The sequence below is a fragment of the Heteronotia binoei genome, chromosome 13 (genome assembly GCF_032191835.1).
Source record: "Heteronotia binoei isolate CCM8104 ecotype False Entrance Well chromosome 13, APGP_CSIRO_Hbin_v1, whole genome shotgun sequence".
In the NCBI taxonomy this organism is placed as follows: Eukaryota; Metazoa; Chordata; class Lepidosauria; order Squamata; family Gekkonidae; genus Heteronotia; species Heteronotia binoei.
Window position 1 is genome coordinate 32999919 of NC_083235.1, and position 17967 is coordinate 33017885.

Genomic DNA, 17967 nt, shown 5'->3' on the forward strand with positions numbered 1-17967 from the left:
TTCTTCCTGACCATTAAATGTTTGCTTGAAGGAGTCTTTTTGCTCCCAGAACAGAATGCAGTCTCCAAAATACACATTATAAAGTTTTTCTTAAGAAGTCTGAAAGATGACGAGAGAACACTACTTTCTCATAGCGCTCTCTCTCTCAATTAAAAATCATGCCATGAACCAATTACTTGATTTCCAGTTTCAGAGGATTAGCTGTATTGGTCTGCAGTGGAACAATCAGACTCAAGCCCAGTAGCACCTTAGAGACAACAAGATTTTCATGGTATAAGCTTCTGAGAGTCAAAGCTCCCTTGTAAGATGTCTCCAAGGTTCTACTGGACTCAGATCCAATTGATTTACAGTGCATTTCTAACAATACAATATATTGGCGAGGGGGGAGTTTTAGGTTTAGATCCGTGTATGTTTTTCTGCACCATTTCAACGGGTATTTTCCCTTCAGTAAGAAAGCACCACTTCTAAGAACAGGCTTACCATCTGTATAAGAAGTCAGTTTAACCCTGTTCTGGATAGCCCAGGCAAGCCTGATCTCATCAGCTCTCAGAAACTAAGCAGGATTGACTCCAGGCCTGTAGCTACAAGGGGGCCAGTAGGGGCCCTGCCCACTGACTTCCTGTCAGGTGCCCCAGACCTTCACCCCTCCCTCCTCTCATGATTCAAATTGCATGGGAGGGTACCTAGGAGCAGCCACTGCTCCTGTGCAATTTAAATCACTGGAGAGGGAGGACGTGGCCCCTAGTTCTCAGCTTTCACCTCTACAGTGCCCCAAGCTGTGGTGGAGGGGGGCAGGAGGGAAGGTCAGGCACCCTGAATCATGACAGCAGGCAGGGGAGGAGAGCTGTTAAGTACTCCCTGACTTTTTAACATGCCCCCCAACTTTTAAAATCCTGGCTACAGGCTTGATTGAATCTGGCAAGTACTCAGATTGGAGACCTTCTTGGAATACCAGCAGTCGAGAGGACAGGAGTAGGCTTTACTCAGTCACCTCCCTGAATATGCTCTGGGCCCCCAGTAGGGGTCAGTAATCACAGGTCACCATGACTTCCAGGTGTGCACACACACACAAAAATACCACAAAAGGGCCAGTTTTAAAACAACCATTTTAAAAGGTCATCTATCTGATAAGTGGGGAGTACTGTAAAAGAAGCCCCATGAAGCCTGTGGATTAAACACCAATTACACTCCAGAGCCTTGCAAAGAGATCAACCAAGTTGTGGCTCCACCAACCGAAGGAGAGAACAATGCTACTATTCCCATAGCCCTTACCGAAGAAAGTACTGTTGGCTGCATCCCCATCCTCATGTTTCTGCTGGTCCCGCAACTGCTGTGACTCTTGGCAGACGTAGATAGTCAGTCTTGGCCGTACCATCCTGCGGAGGAAGGAAGATGTCAGCACTCAGGAGCTGAAAGGGAGTTAAGCAGGGGTGGAATTCTAGCAGGAGCTCCTTTGCATATTAGGCCACACACCCCTGATGTAGCCAATCCTCTTACAAGGCTCTTTTTTGTAAGTTCTTGGAGGATTGGCTACATCAGGGGTGTGTGGCCTAATATGCAAAGCAGCTCCTGCTAGAATTCCATCCCTGGAGTTAACCAACAGCAGGACATCAGAAAGAAAGAAGTGGCACTTCAGTAGAAAACTGAAAGCCAAAAGCCAATTCACATATTAAGAAAAAGGCATATAGCAAACACTTTCCAGGATAGAATCCATTCAAAACACTGGTGGATCATTGCATTTTTAAGGCTTTTCCATCGCATCAAAAAGTCTCTGCCTATGGAGAGCACCAGATTAAGCAAAGACACAAAATTATTGCAGCATTTGGCCACCTGACATCCATAGTGAAAAGGTTTTTGGCTCACAATAAGCCTGATAGAAGAGATTTACAACTGGCAAGATGACAGCAGCTTCAGTGCAAGCTCAGTTTTAGTTTACTGCAGATCTGGTCTTGTTGCCCTTTGAGAGAGACTGCAGACACTTATGGTTTGCAGTCTTTTCCCATCTTTTTGTGTAAACATCTCATGCTCCCTGCTTAAGTCATGCCAGGTTTCTCTCATTAGCCCAGCAGTACACGAAGCAGCGACAGAACAGCAGCTCCTGCACCACCAGTGGAATGTAAGGAGGCAGCCTACAGTCCATCTAAAACCCATCAGAACCAGAGAAGAAGATGGGAGAATACTTGCACAGAGATATAATTTTTTGGAGGTTTTGAAGCCACTTTGTGTGTGGAATGTGTGTATGTGGCAATTCTGGGGAAAACTGAAAGATACACAATACTTCCTTTTCTATTGAACCTAAACTTATTTTGCTGATTTAATGTAAAATGCATCATTTAAAACTTAAGTTACCCCATAACATTTTAATGCAATTTAAAGCATAAAGGTCTTAAGTTTTCTATGAGAAAAATTAGACATCTACCCAGGACTCGAGATGCAAACTTCAGTATCATATGCTACCATAGCACATGTATCTTAATTTCTGTCATCTGAGAGGGAGGGGAAAAATAACTGAAAGCAAATTCAGTAGTAAACAAAATAAGGTGTATTATTTGCACAGAAAATCTCAATTTGAATATCAATTGATGTATAACACTGAAAACACCAAACTCTTTAACTACATATCATTAAATATAATATAGTGTAAGAACTGTGGCCAAAATTATTCACATTTAAACATTCTTGAAAATATGTTGTAAGTAATACATCTGCAGTATACTTAGGAACTATCTAATGCTGTAGATTCTCTTTTACAGAATTATTCTTACTACACATTTTAAGTAAAAGTTTGTCTTAAAAGCATTTCATTCATTCTAAAGGGAAGGGGAATTAACAGGAGTTCCTTTCAGTGTTTCCCATAGTTCCTTGATGGTACCATTAGGAAAAACTGAAAATGTCAGAAAACTACACACACACTCATTTTTCTGTTTTTCCTCCAGGCTTTCATATCTCTATGCCTGCATCGTCACATCTGCAATGCTCCTTCTCCCCCTGGGCTCAGAAATATATGCAGTGGAGTTGGCAGCAGCTGTTCTAGCCAACCAGCCACTTTATAATCCATCTGCAGAGACTCCTTCAGTGTTGTGGTCTCTGGGAAAGTGAAACCCTTGCATGCCGCTGTTGGTGTGCCGTAAGCTGTGAGGAAGGAAGAGAAACCAGAGGACTGAATGAAGGAGGTGTAGGAAGAAAGACAAAGACAAAGAAAACTATGAGAAAGAGAGGCTAACAGAATTCACAGACTTATGGGAAAGAGAAAACCCAAGGCAAAAACTGAGAAGTAGGGGGTACATAGAGTCCTATGAGAGCAGGAAGAGAAAAGAGTAGCAATGGATTGCAGAGAACCCTTTAATGAAATAAAGCAGCAATGCTGATTTGTGAGCAGTGCATGAGAAAAGGATTAATAGAGGTATGCAGAGAATGCAGAAAAAAAGAAATTGAAGAATGTTAAAAAGAAGACAAGTCAGAATCAGAGCAAAAATGGCTTTTTTCTGTTAATACAGTGCAGTTCCTCTCTTGTAGGACATAAAAATGCCACTGAAGATGATTACAATTGTGTATTCCTTGCTCTAAATACTGCTAGCAAGATGGTCCACACAGCAGTCTCTCCAATTTTGCCTGAACTGGTAGCGTTTTATTTTATCATGCAATATTTATGCTGTCCAGATGTCCATAAGGAAGAGTATTTATAGAAGGCATTTTTTAATACACATGCAGCCTCCAAATTCTGCAGTGATGCAGCTCTGGAAGGGCTGTACCACCACATGCTTTTGCTGAGTGAGTGAATCAGCACTTATTCTAACTCATCATTTTTGAAGTGCCTAGAAAGCTTTGTGCTTACTTTCCCAAAGGTTTTCTGCAGGTAGGTCATGAGTATTTTATCAATGGGAAAACAAAGGCTAAGCAAAGGGAGGCACATGAAGTTGCCTAATTCTCTGCTCATGATCCCACAGAATCCAATGCTATTCCGAGTGGCATCAGCTTCCCAGGCTCTCAGGCAGAGAGGCCTTTCCCAGCCCTCTTGATCCCTCAATTGGGAAGGTGGTGATTGAGCCTCGACAGGACTTTTTTTTTTAGAAAAAGCCCATAAGGAACTCATTTGCAGGGCCACGCCCCTGATATCGCCAATGTTCTATACAGGGCTTTTTTGTAGAAAAAGCCCAGTAGGAACTCATTTGCATATTAAGCCATACCCCCTGATGCCAAGCCAGCTGGAACTGCCTTCCTGTGCATTCCTGCTCAAAAAGCCCTGAGTCTGGAGTGCTCTTTCTAATCACTTAGGGTTAGAAAGGCATCTTGAGGCATACTTGCAATCCTCTGGAAGGGAGTCCAATTTTAACTACAAGTCACTGTTTTTAAAAAGTTAAACATTACATATGAGTTTTTTTTAATTTCTCTCTTTTTCTACCTTCCTTTTCTTTTACTGTGCTAGTCGTGGATCACACCTAATTATAATTACCAGATAGTAAATTTTGGAATAACCTGTAATAGTTTGCATAAAGAATATTTAGGCAATTAAGAACACATAGCAATGAATAATTAATAGTTTAATGATAATGTGGGTTCAATTAGATTAACTGTCTTGATACAGGAATTATCGTCTTAATCTTAATTTTGTTTTCATTTAGACCTTTCTCCTTGGATAGAAAATGGTCTACATATCTAGATACACCTTTATAACTTAAAATCCTTACTCGATATTTTATTGTATGCACGTACGTATTTATGCTTGTTTACAACCTGATTCCATAAGTTTAATTAATTGTATATGAATATTAATATTGATATTAACTTGTATATTTTTAAAGAATTCAATAAAAATATAAAGTGACATATGAGTTTCTTAAAGAACCTTTGGATGCACAGACTTATTAATGCATCCATTAGTGGTATAACCTTTCTTGTCATCTCTATCTGACTCAGTTCTCCCAACACTTTCCCTAAAAGAATTAGTAACTTCCATACATTTTCTGCAGTGAAAATCAAATCAAAAGATTCTTTCAATTTTTCATAATTTCCCCATCTTCTTTGGTCAGTCCTTTCCACTCCTTTCTCATCCAAGGTCCCAATATCTGAGCTTTCACTGGAATTACAGCATAGTACAAAAATGTCAGATTAAGGCCTGGGTGACTCAGCCAAGGAAACACCCCAGATGACCCTGGACCTGTAGTTGTGGCTAACTTGGCTCCCAAGTGTTGCTATTCTGAGGACGAAATGGAGAAGGAAACTGTATTCCACCCTGAACTCTTTGAGAGGTAAGATAAAAATGTATTAAACATACACTGCGGATTTACATAATTCCAAGCATCCTGAAAAGAATTAACCCTTTTTGCTGTTCTACTTTCAAGTAGTTTCCTCATTTTTGAGAAATTTCCTCTTCAGAAATGTGACCACATCTGGTGTTCTGGGCAACTTTCCATTCACATAAAAGTTGAACTTAAGAGCACTGTTGCCAACTGGTGAGACAATTCATCTCACACCAAATTCCAAGCATCACTTAGGTCCATGGATGCCTCCCATTTAGTTGGCTCCATGACTAATTCAACCAAGTTGCAATTATTCACTGTAGTGAGAAATTACATCTCTGAATATGCAGGCAATATGAGGATCACGGAAGTCACCCATTATGACATCGCATCTCCCCTGGTTTCCTTTCATATCTTCTCTCTACTTCAAGATCACCCTTAGAGTTTCAGCTCTCAGTAATACATTCCATTCCTAGACTGACGCTTTCTACTATAGAAATTCTGTAGGGGGAGTCTTTGCTTCTTAAGGTTTCTATTCTACTGAGTTATGTCCTCTGAAATCCAGAGCCACTTCACTCTCAGCAACAACAACCACCTTTATTGGCACAAAGCATAGATGTGCACAATCAGCAAGAAAGAAAACATATTACCCCAACCAGGGGTCGTTTTGTAGAAAAAAAGGTGGTGGAGCTCATCCAGGGATTGTTATGCAGCTGCACCTACTATTCAATGGAGAAGGTGGGAAGGAGGAGGTGGAACTCTCAGAAAAGTTCAGGAGCTGTGCTCCTGTGAGCTTCCACTAAAGCCGAAGCCTGACTCCAACATTTGAAACATTCCTCTCCTCTTAAAAGCACAGCACAGATATTTAGCCACAGTCTCAATAATCTCAGGGTTATGACTGGACAACAGAAAGAGAGTCTCACCACCACCAGGTTGTCCCTCATGATTTTGAAGAAGAGGATCTAAGTAAATGGCACGAATATCACAATAAAATGTACAGTGCAGAAGAACATGTTCAGAACTTTCACTCCCAATATGGCCCCTTTAGACATGGCTTATAGCTGGCCATGTTTTCCTCTCAACTTCTAGAATTTACACATGAATGCCTGTAACTTTGCTTTCTTCTCCAAGTGCTGGCAGCATGTCTATAACCCCCAGAGTCTCTTAAGGCTCCTTAAATGGCTGCCATTTCCTGACACGTTCTCATACTATCAAGTTTTGGCTCGTGTCCATCTAAGATTGCCTGGACCAGTAAACGTACCATCCCCTAGGGAGGAGTGAAAACCAAGCTGGGTGCTCTAAAGTTCCTGTTGGTTTTCCCCAGGAGTTTGTTTTAAAGCCCATTAAAGCTTTGGTGGGTATTCACAGCAAATGGCTATTGTTAACTTTATCTATGCCACTGAAATCTGCTATGAAGAACCATGGCCAACCGCAGCTCATTTATGATACATGTGCAAGGGAGGGACATCCATGTGTGCCAATGTTCCATTTTAACAAATGTACAAGAGTACAACATGTGCCTGTTAAAATGTATAAGGCAGCTCTTGCTCTACTTTCCTTTGACAGGTGTTCAAAAGAGATGGGATTACTGATTATGTAGTCTAATTGAGCTTTCCTTTTACAGAAAGCACCGTAGTCTTCTTCCAGATAGGAATATAAATCTAGGCTCAATTTGCATGTAAGCCCCAATTCTGAAGCTTGGTAAATCAAAAGGCATATAGGACTACAGTTCAGGAAAGAACTTCTAACTTACTCAAGGGGCTCATAGTGAACCTTGCTTAAGTTAGCGAGTTCCATTTTTCCCAGTAGCGTTGCCAGGTCTGACTCAAGAAATATCTGGGGACTTTGGGGTGGATCCAGAAGACTTTGGGGGTGGAGCCAGGAGCAAGGGTGTGACAAGCACGACTGAACTCCAAATGGAGTTCTGGCAATCACATTTAAAGGGACCATGCACCTTTTAAATGCCTTCCCTCCATTTGGAAATTATGAAGGATGGGGGCACCTTCATTTGGGGGCTCATAGAATTAGACCCCCAGGTCCAAACTTTTTGAAACTTGGGAAGTGTTTTGAGGAAAGGCACTGGATGATATGATAAAAATTTGGTGCCTCTACCTCAAAAAACAGCCTTCCCAGAGCCACAGATACCCACAGATCAATTCTCCATTATACCTTATGGGAATCGGTCTCATAAGAACATAAAAGAAGCCATGTTGGACCATCCAGTCCAACACTCTGTGTCACACAGTGGCCAAAAAACCCAAGTGCCATCAGGAGGTCCACCATTGAGGCCAGGACTACTAGAAGCCCTCCCAGTGCCCCCCATCAGCACCAAGAATACAGAGTATCACTGCCCCAGGGAGAGTGTTCCAACAATATACTGTGGCTAATAGCCACTGATGGACCTCTGTGCCATATGTTTATCCAGTCCCCTCTTGAAGCTGTCTATGCTTGTAGTCGCCACCTCCTCCTGTGGCAGTGAATTTCACATGTTAATCACCCTTTGGGTGAAGAAGTACTTCCTTTTATCAGTTCTAACCCGACTGCTCAGCAGTGTTTCCTCTAAGTTGCAGTCTTGTGAGCAAAAATTCTACTTTGTGAGCTACTGTCATTAAGGTTGTGAGCTACTGCATGAATCAGTGTGCTCTGGGACCATCCTTCCTGAGCTAAGACAAAAATGTGTGAGCTGGAGGCTAAAAATCTGTGCGCTAGCTCATGCTAACTCAGCTTAGAGGGAACATTGCTGCTCAGCAATTTCATTGAATGTCCATGCGTTCTCATATTGCAAGAAAAGGAGAAAAGTACTTCTTTCTCTACCTTCTCTATCCCATGCATAATCTTGTAAACCTCTATCATGTCACCCCTCAGTTGACGTTTCTCCAAGCTAAAGAACCCCAAGCATCTTAACCTTTCTCCATAGGGTAAAATGGCCAGCAGACATTTCCCCACCTCCCCACAATTTCTGATAACCCTGAAGTGGGGAAGGAGGGCCTCCAAACTGGGGCATCCCCTGCCCCCACCTGGGGATTGGCAACCCTATTTCCCAGGCATAGTGGGAAAGCAACATCTACATATCTACTGCCTGTAAGTGATCTCCACACATCACCTCTTCTCCTCCAAACTCCCTACTGCCCTTTGCAACCATGTGATGCTGTTTTATATGCTGCCAAGACTTTTGGTTTACCTAGCTCAGTACTGTTTTTACTTTTACTGGCAGTGGGTCTCCAGCTCCCAACCAGAATAGGGCCTTTCCACAACACCTGCTAGCAATGATTCTTGTAACTGGAGATGCCAGGGAATGAACATAGGTGCTTTCTGCCTGCAAGCATGTGTTCTGCCTCTGAACCATGGACTCCTCTGAGCCATCATCTGCTGATCCCATCATGTTTCATGTTTCTTTTTTCTCATTCCCTTCATACCTCCATTCATCCCTGTTCCCTATTCTCCCTATTCTCAACTCTACAGACTACAGCAATTAACACACTAGGCAGAAGTAAGTAGCCCTTGGGGGGGCAGGGAGAGTGCCCATTTGAAAATAACTGTTGGGCTGCATGGAGTAAATGAAGCCCCCCGTAACTCTCCCCTCCAGCCATTGCTACAGTAGCCTATTTCAGCACTATCTCAGGAATCAGAATTGGAACATTAACTCCATGGCATGGCCTCTTGCTGCCCCTCAACAGAAACCCAGATATTGTTGTTCACAGCAGAAGCCGGTCAGTTTCAGCTCATTCATTTGAAGGACTGGCCAGCTACATTTCAAGCAACTGAAAAGCTTTTAAGTCCCATTTCAACACAAGTGGGGCAAAATCAGAATGAGTACAGAGTGATCAATATTTCACAAAGAATTAGTGAGGAACTTTAAAAGACAAACTGTCTTTTTTAAAAAATTGGACATATACTGCTGCATTGCCCCTTCTATGGTGATTTTAAGTAGATCTTCATTACACTCATCTTCCAAAAAATTCCAGGAAGATCAGAGGAATGGTATACCTCCCTTCCAATGTTCCCTCTAAGCTGTAGAATCTTGTGAGCAAAAAGTCTACTTTGTGAACTACTGGCATTAAAGTTGTGAGCTATTGCATAAATTATTGTTCTTTGGGATCATCCTTCCAGAGCTAAGACAGAAATGTGTGAGCTGAAAGCTAAAAATCTGTGAGCTAGCTCACGCTAACTCAGCTTAGGGGGAACTCTGCACCCTTTTTGCAGACCCTGAATCTGAAAACTTGGCTAGAACTGCCAGATTCTGTACAGCTGTAGGTATCTACCAAGGCAGTGTTTATTTAGAAGAAGAAGAATTGCAGATTTGTACCCCACCTTTCTCTCTGAATCAGAGACTCAGAGCAGCTTACAATCTCTTACATCTTCTTCCCCCACAGCAGACACCCTGTGAGGTGGGTGGAGCTGAGAGAGCTCTCACAGCAGCTGCCCTCTCAAGGACAACCTCTGCCAGAGCTATGGCTAACCCAAAGCCATTCCAGCAGCTGTAAGTGGAGGAGGAGGGAATCAAACCCGGTTCTCCCAGATAAGAGTCCGCACACTTAACCACTACACCAAACTGGCAGATGACAGTTAGTGACAGATACTTGTTTTTAAATATCTTTTAATGGAATTGCTGTATATTCTCATAACCACACTGCTAATGTGTTTTATTCTGCTAGTCTATTACTGTAATACATTAGTGAAATTGATTTAAAACTATCTTTAATTAAGAAGCAACAAACATTTGCTTATCAGTCCTTCTCCTAACTGCTAGAAGCATCTTTTATGTCCAGTTTAAGCTCTGGTTCTGCACAGAGTTATTGACCAACCTAACATTTTTAGGAGCTCAACAACTCAGCCACTAGGCTTTTACCAGGTATTGCAGGCACCTCCATCCTGTCAAAATTCTCTTCAGTCTCACCAAGACGTTTACGTGCATATCAGTAAGTTTTTGCCTACCAAAAAGCATTTTAAAAGTAGAAGCCCTGTTTTCATTATTGCTCAGAATATGAGCTTCTAACAACTGTTCAGAAACCCATTTGGATGCTACGCACCGTCCTTTTAATGCATTGAAGAGCCTGATGCCGTCCGCAGGACCACAGATCTGTATGACATCTTCTCTGGTTAGCTTCAATAAATCAGCCCCTGGAATGGAAAAACCAAAGAGGCAGAGGAAAGAGAAAAGGCAACACAGAATGACAAGTCAGCAACTGTTCACACCATGCTTTCTACTTGGAAGCTATCAAAATCAGCAGACCAACAAAGTTTTGCATTCAGCCAAAGCTGGAACGAGACATCTGTATGCTTCCTTTATTGTTGCCTTTAAAACGCTTTTTTTCCAAGTTGTGACGTCAATCGCAGTAGCATCAAACAGCAAAAGACATGTCTACACTACTGGGGAAGGATGAGATCAAAGACAAAATGCATAGATAATATGGAGCTGGTTAAGAACCAGGAGGGTTCTCTTGAATCCCTTGAAAGAAGGATGAAGTAAAAATGAGCTAGATGAGAGCCACAAGGCACAGAAACAGCAGCCAATGATGTGCAAAGAAACAGTATTCAACTTTTCTTCTTTAATTTTAAATAATTTTATTGCATTTGTACTGGTTTCAATTGAAAGCACATTTCTTTGCATAACCATCTCCCAATTAAATGGGATGAATTCTTCAAGGAATGCAACCCTCATCCTAGATGACATCCCTACCAATTTTCAGGCAGGTAGGAAAAAGCTAAGCTCTAACACAGCAGCTTTGTGGGGGGGGGGGGGGGGGCAGGCATTAAACACCAGAATAATGTGGAGAGGAAAATATATACCTCTGCCCAGGGCACCAGATTCCCAATTTAAAAACCCTAAGAACTGGATTGACTACAATGCCTATATTAAGGAAGGGAGGTGATTTGGTTTGGATTTTGATGTTCACTTCCCAATGCACATGGTTATTAGCAACAGAAGACCCAGGAGATGCCTAGGGATAAAGAAGATATCTACGCATGATTGATCTCTTTAAGTATTTGAAGGGCTGTCACTTAGAGGAGAGCAGAGAGCTGTTCCTGTTGACAGCAGAGGAGAGGACTTACAAGAATGGGTCTAAATTAAGGACGAGAAGGTAACAGCTTGATATTATGGAATTTTTTTTTTACAGTAACAGTAGAATCAGCTACTTAGGGAGGTGGTGAACTGTCAGTCTTTAAGCAGAGGTTGGACAAAGACTTGTCAGGGATGATCTAGACTGATCCTGCATTGAGCAGAGTTGGACTAGATGGCCTCTTCCAATTCTATGATTCTAAGCTCCTAGAAAGTTTCAGAAGGGAGGCATGGATTATGAGCAGTGACATGAGAAACCAAAGAATCCAAGATTTGAGCCCAGTAGCACCTAAGCAACCAATAAGATTTTATGGGCATAAGCTTTCAAGAGTCAAAGCTCCCTTTGCCAGATACCAAAGGAAGAATCAAAACAAAGCCTTCTCACAATAATGTCAAGCAGGAGAAAAAAACCCTGCTTTCATCACTGACCTGAGAAGTTTGTGAAAAGCCGTGAAAAAGTAGAGAAGCGGTTTCGGTGCAGCCACTGTTGAGCTTCTTGAGGTGTGGATGTTGGCAGAAGATTCTATAATAGAAGAATAAAATTTCTTTGTGGGGGGAGGAAGAAACACTTTCAAGAGTCATTGCATATCAGCTGCAGACTCATATGCAGAAGGGGCTATTGGAGGGAGAAGATCATTCTAAACATGAGTTGTGCTAGCGCGAATAGCCTGGGTAGTGCAGTGGTTAGAGAGTTTAACCAGGATCTGGGAGACCCAGGTCAAAATCCCCACTCTGCAACAAAAATGACTGGGACTCTCTAACTCAAATCTATGTCAAAAGCTTGTCTGGGGGGGGGGGGTGCGGTTTCCACCCTTGAGCTTCTTAGAAGAAAGGGCAGAATAAAACTGTACTAAGACAGACAAACCCCATAGAAGTCTGTGCTGGTAATAAAAAAAGAGTTTTTTTGACATGGGACTTACATCTGTAATCGGAGCAGGAGGTTCAGGTTGGTGATTTGGAGACCCGTTTCTAGGTTTGCAAAAAGAAAACAGAAGGCAGTTGAGATTTGCTGGTCTCCACTTGCCACCCAATCTATTTAGGCACACAGGTGTTGTCAAAGGTGACAATGCACATATAGCATTAGCTGCCCGTGGGATCAAGCAATGCCCCTCGGCCCAAGCTTTCCATCAATTTTCCCCTCTATCTTTAACAGCAAAGGACTACCATGACCTTAACTGTGATTAACTACAACAAACATTTACATACCTCTTTCAAGCCCTGGTTATGGCTATCTTCAGTTGTGTCTTAACCAAAAGCAATGCTGCTGTAGATATTTAACCACAGTTAAAACCACTGTGGGGAGGGAAAAGGAAAAATCTATACTCAAAAAGAAGACCTGACCAAAAATCTGGAGTTTGTTTTTCCTAATATTAACTTGCTCCCCCCCACCCACCCCTTTTAGAGGCATTTTCAGGAGATAGGGTGCTCTCTGCCTTGAAACCTAAAACGTATTAGGAAAGAATGTAGGTAATTTGCTCCTAGACCAGGCACCATCACAACTACCAATACCTTTCCTGGTAGCCTCCAAGTGTTTTTATAAAGTGGGTGAGGCCAGGTGGGACTTTTCTCCAGCAAGGCATCTGATTGGCTGTGAAAATTTACACAGGGCTTTTTTTTGTAGAAAAAGCCCAGAATTCATTTCCGTATTAGGCCACACCCCTTGACATCACCATTGCTTCACAGGGCTTTTTTGTAGGAAAAGTCCAGCAGGAACCCATTTGCTTAGCAGGCCACACCCCCTGACATCACCATTGTTTCACACAGGGCTTTTTTGCAGAAAAAGTCCAGAAGGAATCATTTGCTTTATTAGGCCACCAAGCCAGTCGGAACTGTGTTCCTGCGCGTTCCTGTTAAAAAAACCCTCTACATTTACACAGCACAAAGATCTTTGCTGTTTGATTAAAAATAAGCCGCAGCAGCCATTTTGTGGCTGCACCCACCACACTATGTTAGAATTCCAAAGGTGTCCACAGGCTCAAAAAAAGTCTGGGGACCCCTGTCCTAGACGTTGCAAATAGCAGCTCAGTAAAGGGACCACTTAGAGGAGTTTGCAAGAAAGCTGCATCGCCCAGACTTACCCTTCGCTGATAGAAAAGCTGCTGTGCGAACTGCTAAAGCCAGGGGATGATACATTATTGACATAGGTGATCTCTGGCCATGGAGAACACTGCAAATGAGAATCTGATTGTGAGGTAATGAAAATGCACAACACTGGACAGGCTCATGCATACGCTACACAACCACAGAGCTGACACCTGGAAAGAGCTTTCACACCAGCAGGAAGGGCTTAAGATGCATGTAGCTAATGTAGGGAAATAGAGCTCAGAACAAGAACAAGGCTGGAGTGGATGTTGCAAGTGGGAGCTGTGTAAGATGCTGGAACACCATCCTTCTGCCTTGTCCCTGAATGCTTGTGAAATAACTCCAGCCTCCGTGGTCTGGTCTGGTCTTTTCACTTTTACCACCCCATGCTTCAATAAACAAAACGCACCCCTCATTTCCTTGGATTCTTCAGCAAAAACAAACAGCTATTTATTCTACAGTTCTCATTTGCCCTAGGAGGAGGCCACAGAGTGCACACAGCTCCAGCTTTTTGGAATCCACAGGAAACAAGGTCTGCGCTGAAAACTAATTGAACATCAAAGCTCATTAGTCTCCCCAATTGGCAGGATGAGAAGAAATTAAGAAAGAGTCCACTGAGTGGTTTCTTTGGGTAGACAGTTCATCAGATCTATGTTTCTAAGAACAAACTCTAGAGCTTTTGAGTCACACATCAGTCATAGTCAGGGTCATTAAAGACCAATAAAAGGAAGAGTTTTTCCAGTTCTCTTTGAACACATTTAGGGAGTCACGATTCTAATCAGTTTGCAACTCTGGTCTGGTTTAAACATGAAACTGGGTGCACAGAAAGCCTTAGCCGTATGGGGTTCCTATTGATACTAGGTCAGTGGCACCAGTGTGTACAACATTAGAATCATAGAATTGGAAGGGACCTCCAGGGTCATCTAGTCCAACCCCCTGCACAATGCAGGAAACTCACAAATACCTCCCGCTAAAATGTATTTATTTACTTGATTTTATTTATATCCCACCCTCCTCGCGAGAGCAGGCTCAGGGCAGCTTACATGTTCATGTAAATACATGGAATATAAAACCAAATTAAGATATAAAAACATAAAAACCAAACCATTTCAAGTGCTATAATGATCTTTGAATTTTTCTATTCTGTTGCATCTTCTCACAAATCCCTCCCCATTAGTATACAGAAACTCACAAATACCTCCCCATTTGTATACAGAGACTCAGGTCCTAGGAGTTCATCATACTGTATGACTGTGCTACACATATAATGCTGCCAGAAACCTTGCTTAAAAGTGATGTGTACATTCTTGAGTGTACATAACCAGAGACAGAAGTTATTCTAGAACATAAAGGCATGTGTATGTGGCACTAGACATAAATCTGATGTTCTGCCTCGAGGTCCCCAACATGGTACCTGCCAGATTCTTTTCTGGTGCCCACCAAGTGCTTTTATATCCCATCTAGGTCTTAAAAGCCAATAAGCTGTTTGACCAGAAAAAGACAGCAATATAATTTTAAAAAGTTGCTGACGTCTGATATTCATTAAAAACAAATGACATTTAATTGCAGCAGTTGTATATTTGTACATATCTAATGTCATTAACATCCAGGTCTGCTAACAGAGTCATTAAATGATAGTTAGAAGAGCTAACAGGCTTCTTATTCAGATGAGAAGCCAGGACTTTTCTTCTCAGATCTAAGTTACAAAGAAAAAGAAGAAATGCTCAATAGTTTCTACTAACTTTAAATCCCCTTCCTTGACCTGTAAATCATCCACACAAGACAGCAAGTGGCAGTACTTTGAGAAGGCAGGTGAGGCCAAGGGCCCAAAGGGTTTTTGATTGGCTGTACGGAGTTTTTTAAAATGGCTGTCACATCACAGCACGCAGATTTTCACCACAGGCCTGAAGGTAAGCTGCAGCAACCATTTTGCAGCTGGCTCTGCCTTCTGTGGCAGCCATTGTGCAGCTACACCCCACCACACTGTGTAAGAATCCCAAAGCTGCCCACGGCCTGAAAAAGGTTGAGGACCCTTGTTCTACCTTCTGGGTCACAGGAGCTTTCAGGGGCAAATGAGTCCTTAACTGGAGAACTCTGATCCATCTTACCCTTTATACCCTGACCACAACCTTATTGCAAAAGGCTACAACAACATGGTTACGGAATTTCCTACCCAAGGCCGTTAACTAGGCTGGACTCTCTTAGTCATTATCTACCCCATTGTAAATGGCAATTTGCAAAGTTAAAGGACACTTCAGTAATGGATGCCTTACCTCTGTAAGTATCGTCGTCTCGTACGATGGCTGATACTTCTCTTTTTCTTGAGGCGTTCGCTTCTCCATTTTCTCCCTGTCCGTCTTTTGCTTCCTATCGGCTCCTTTGGGCTGGAAGCCAGACATTTTAGTTAAAAACTAGTGCTTGCCGTCTTTAAAAAGGAAATGCCAGGTAAAACCCTCTTCTAAACTGATAAGGAGATTGCAGGGGCCGGGTCTGTGTACACAACATTTATGCCCCTCAGATATATGAGGAAAGCTGGCAAGAATAAGAAGGCAGTGTGCTGGGGAACCTCTGAAGGTACTGAAGTGCCACAAAGACACTTCTGAACACTGGAGGTTTTAAGAGTAGAAAAGAAACACCAGGACTTAAGTCTAGAAAATAATTGGTTGGCTTCTCTGGTCTACTTGGATTTAACACTGTCAGAACAGACCTCTAACCAACGCCATAAAGGAACTGTCAAAGAGAACAACTGCATGCATACACGAGCAGGTATCCTTCCTCTAAGCCTAAGGAATCTTCCTTCATCCTTCATGGCTCTTAAACTAGAGAAGAGTCTATTACACTGGAGGAAGGCTTCAAACTTTGCTCAGGGAGCAGAAGGATATAGCCATGGACTTCTGCCATGATTCTCTTTCCCCAAACAGAACAACCAAGGATTCCACAGCTATATCCTTAGTAGGAAGTTTCCTGCATGACTAATGTGTTTGATACTAGTCATGACCTTCCAACACTGCAGGCTGGTGAGGTGGGCTACATGTATCTTCACTACACTATTCGTTGAGGAGCTGGGGCTTGGGGTTCTTTAGGCAGAGGTTGTTTTATTGGCAGCCTGGATAGCCCAACTTAGGGCAAGCTTGTCAGAACTTGGAAGCTAAGAAGGATGGCCACAGTTAGTATTTGGATGGGAGAAACCCCACGCCACCCCCAGAAAAAAAAAAGATTGCTTCAAGGAGAAAGGCAATAGCAAGCCATCTCTGTTGGTCTCTTGCCTGGAACACCCTGAAGGTGGGGTCTGTTTGCAATTCAAATGCACATTCTTCTCGTTTTATTAGGGCTTTCATTTGAAGCTTTAAATACATTTCCTGTCCCTGTGGGGTTTTTTTCAAAATGCAATTGGTGCCAAGGTCACCTGCCAGTTAAAAGATCTGTCAGTCAGTGGAAGGAAAGACCTCTGTCTTATCTAAGACCCTGGGGAATCACAGCCAGTCAGAGCAGGCAATGTTAAGTTGACATGGACCAATGATCTGAGGTTATAATAGGCAGTTTCAAATACAAGGAGGACCCTTCCCTGGTGGCATACAAGTTTGACATATGTGGCTCCTGCTCTCAGGCCCAGAAGGCAGAAAGGCAACTAAAGGGTTTAAAAACCTTTTTAAACAGGAAAAAAAAATTAAAACGCTAGTCCCTCCAGGGTCCCAATAAGGCACTAGACTGGGAACAAGCTCTAAGGAGGGGGAGAGTGAGCTGGGACTGGTATTCAACTTTCCCTACTGAGGTTTAAAAGTTCATTCTGCAAATTAACACCAACATGAAAAACCTGTTCTCCTGCCCCCTTCTTGCACTTTGCGTTTCCTTGCTAGAGCCCTGTAGATTTTTATCTGGGCAAGCACTGTGGAATCTGTCCCCAAACTCTAGAAGTGGCAGTAACTGAAAGTATGCGTCGTGGATGGGGATGACACATAATGGGCTGCATCTCTCAAGTCATCTGTCCTGTTCCAAAGAATTTGGGATTGAGCTGCAGTTGTTGAAGAGGGTCTACCGCAAGCAGACATTAAAGGGAAGGCACACAGGAGTGTCTCTTCTTTTTACAAAGGAGCATTCTGTTTGCCTCTCCAGTTTGTTCCCCTAACATACTTCTCAGCCATGCTCAGCTGTCAAAAGTGAATTCAACAAGCGGAAAGCTACTGGGGGCAAGGTCACCTCTCCTCACCGATACACTCCTTTTTTGCTACAAATCAGATCTCACTACCCATCATATATGATCAAAGAAACTTTATGGGATGGATTTAAAGAAACTTATCTGCTGCATCTAGCTTAGACCTCGGAAACAATACCCATGAGACAGGCATCCCTAACTGAACCATGGTCCTCCCAGTCCACAAAATTTTAGAATGCATCAAGTTTGTTCGGAGGAGATATTCTGATTAAAACGCAGAATTTTAGATATAGAATTGCAAAAACTAATCAGTGCTGCAAATACATCTTGCTCCCCCCTTTGAATTCTGGAATTCATCTGCCTTATTATCTATCAACTCTCCATGTTCCACAATTGTGCAGAGCATTTACTCTTGCCAGATGTAATACTAC

General features: G+C 42.5%; 1 protein-coding gene across 1 annotated transcript in view; it reads right to left on the reverse strand.

Annotated features, from left to right (window-relative positions):
• Positions 1–17967, reverse strand: part of TFCP2 (transcription factor CP2) — a 62307-nt gene that overhangs the window by 5149 nt on the left and 39191 nt on the right. The window contains exons 7-12 of the mRNA XM_060252628.1: positions 15657–15767; positions 13380–13468; positions 12222–12270; positions 11731–11824; positions 10271–10361; positions 1273–1376 (exon numbers count right to left, since the gene is read on the reverse strand). Of these exons, the coding sequence (XP_060108611.1) occupies positions 1273–1376; positions 10271–10361; positions 11731–11824; positions 12222–12270; positions 13380–13468; positions 15657–15767 (538 nt within the window). The remainder of the gene's footprint in view (positions 1–1272; positions 1377–10270; positions 10362–11730; positions 11825–12221; positions 12271–13379; positions 13469–15656; positions 15768–17967) is intronic.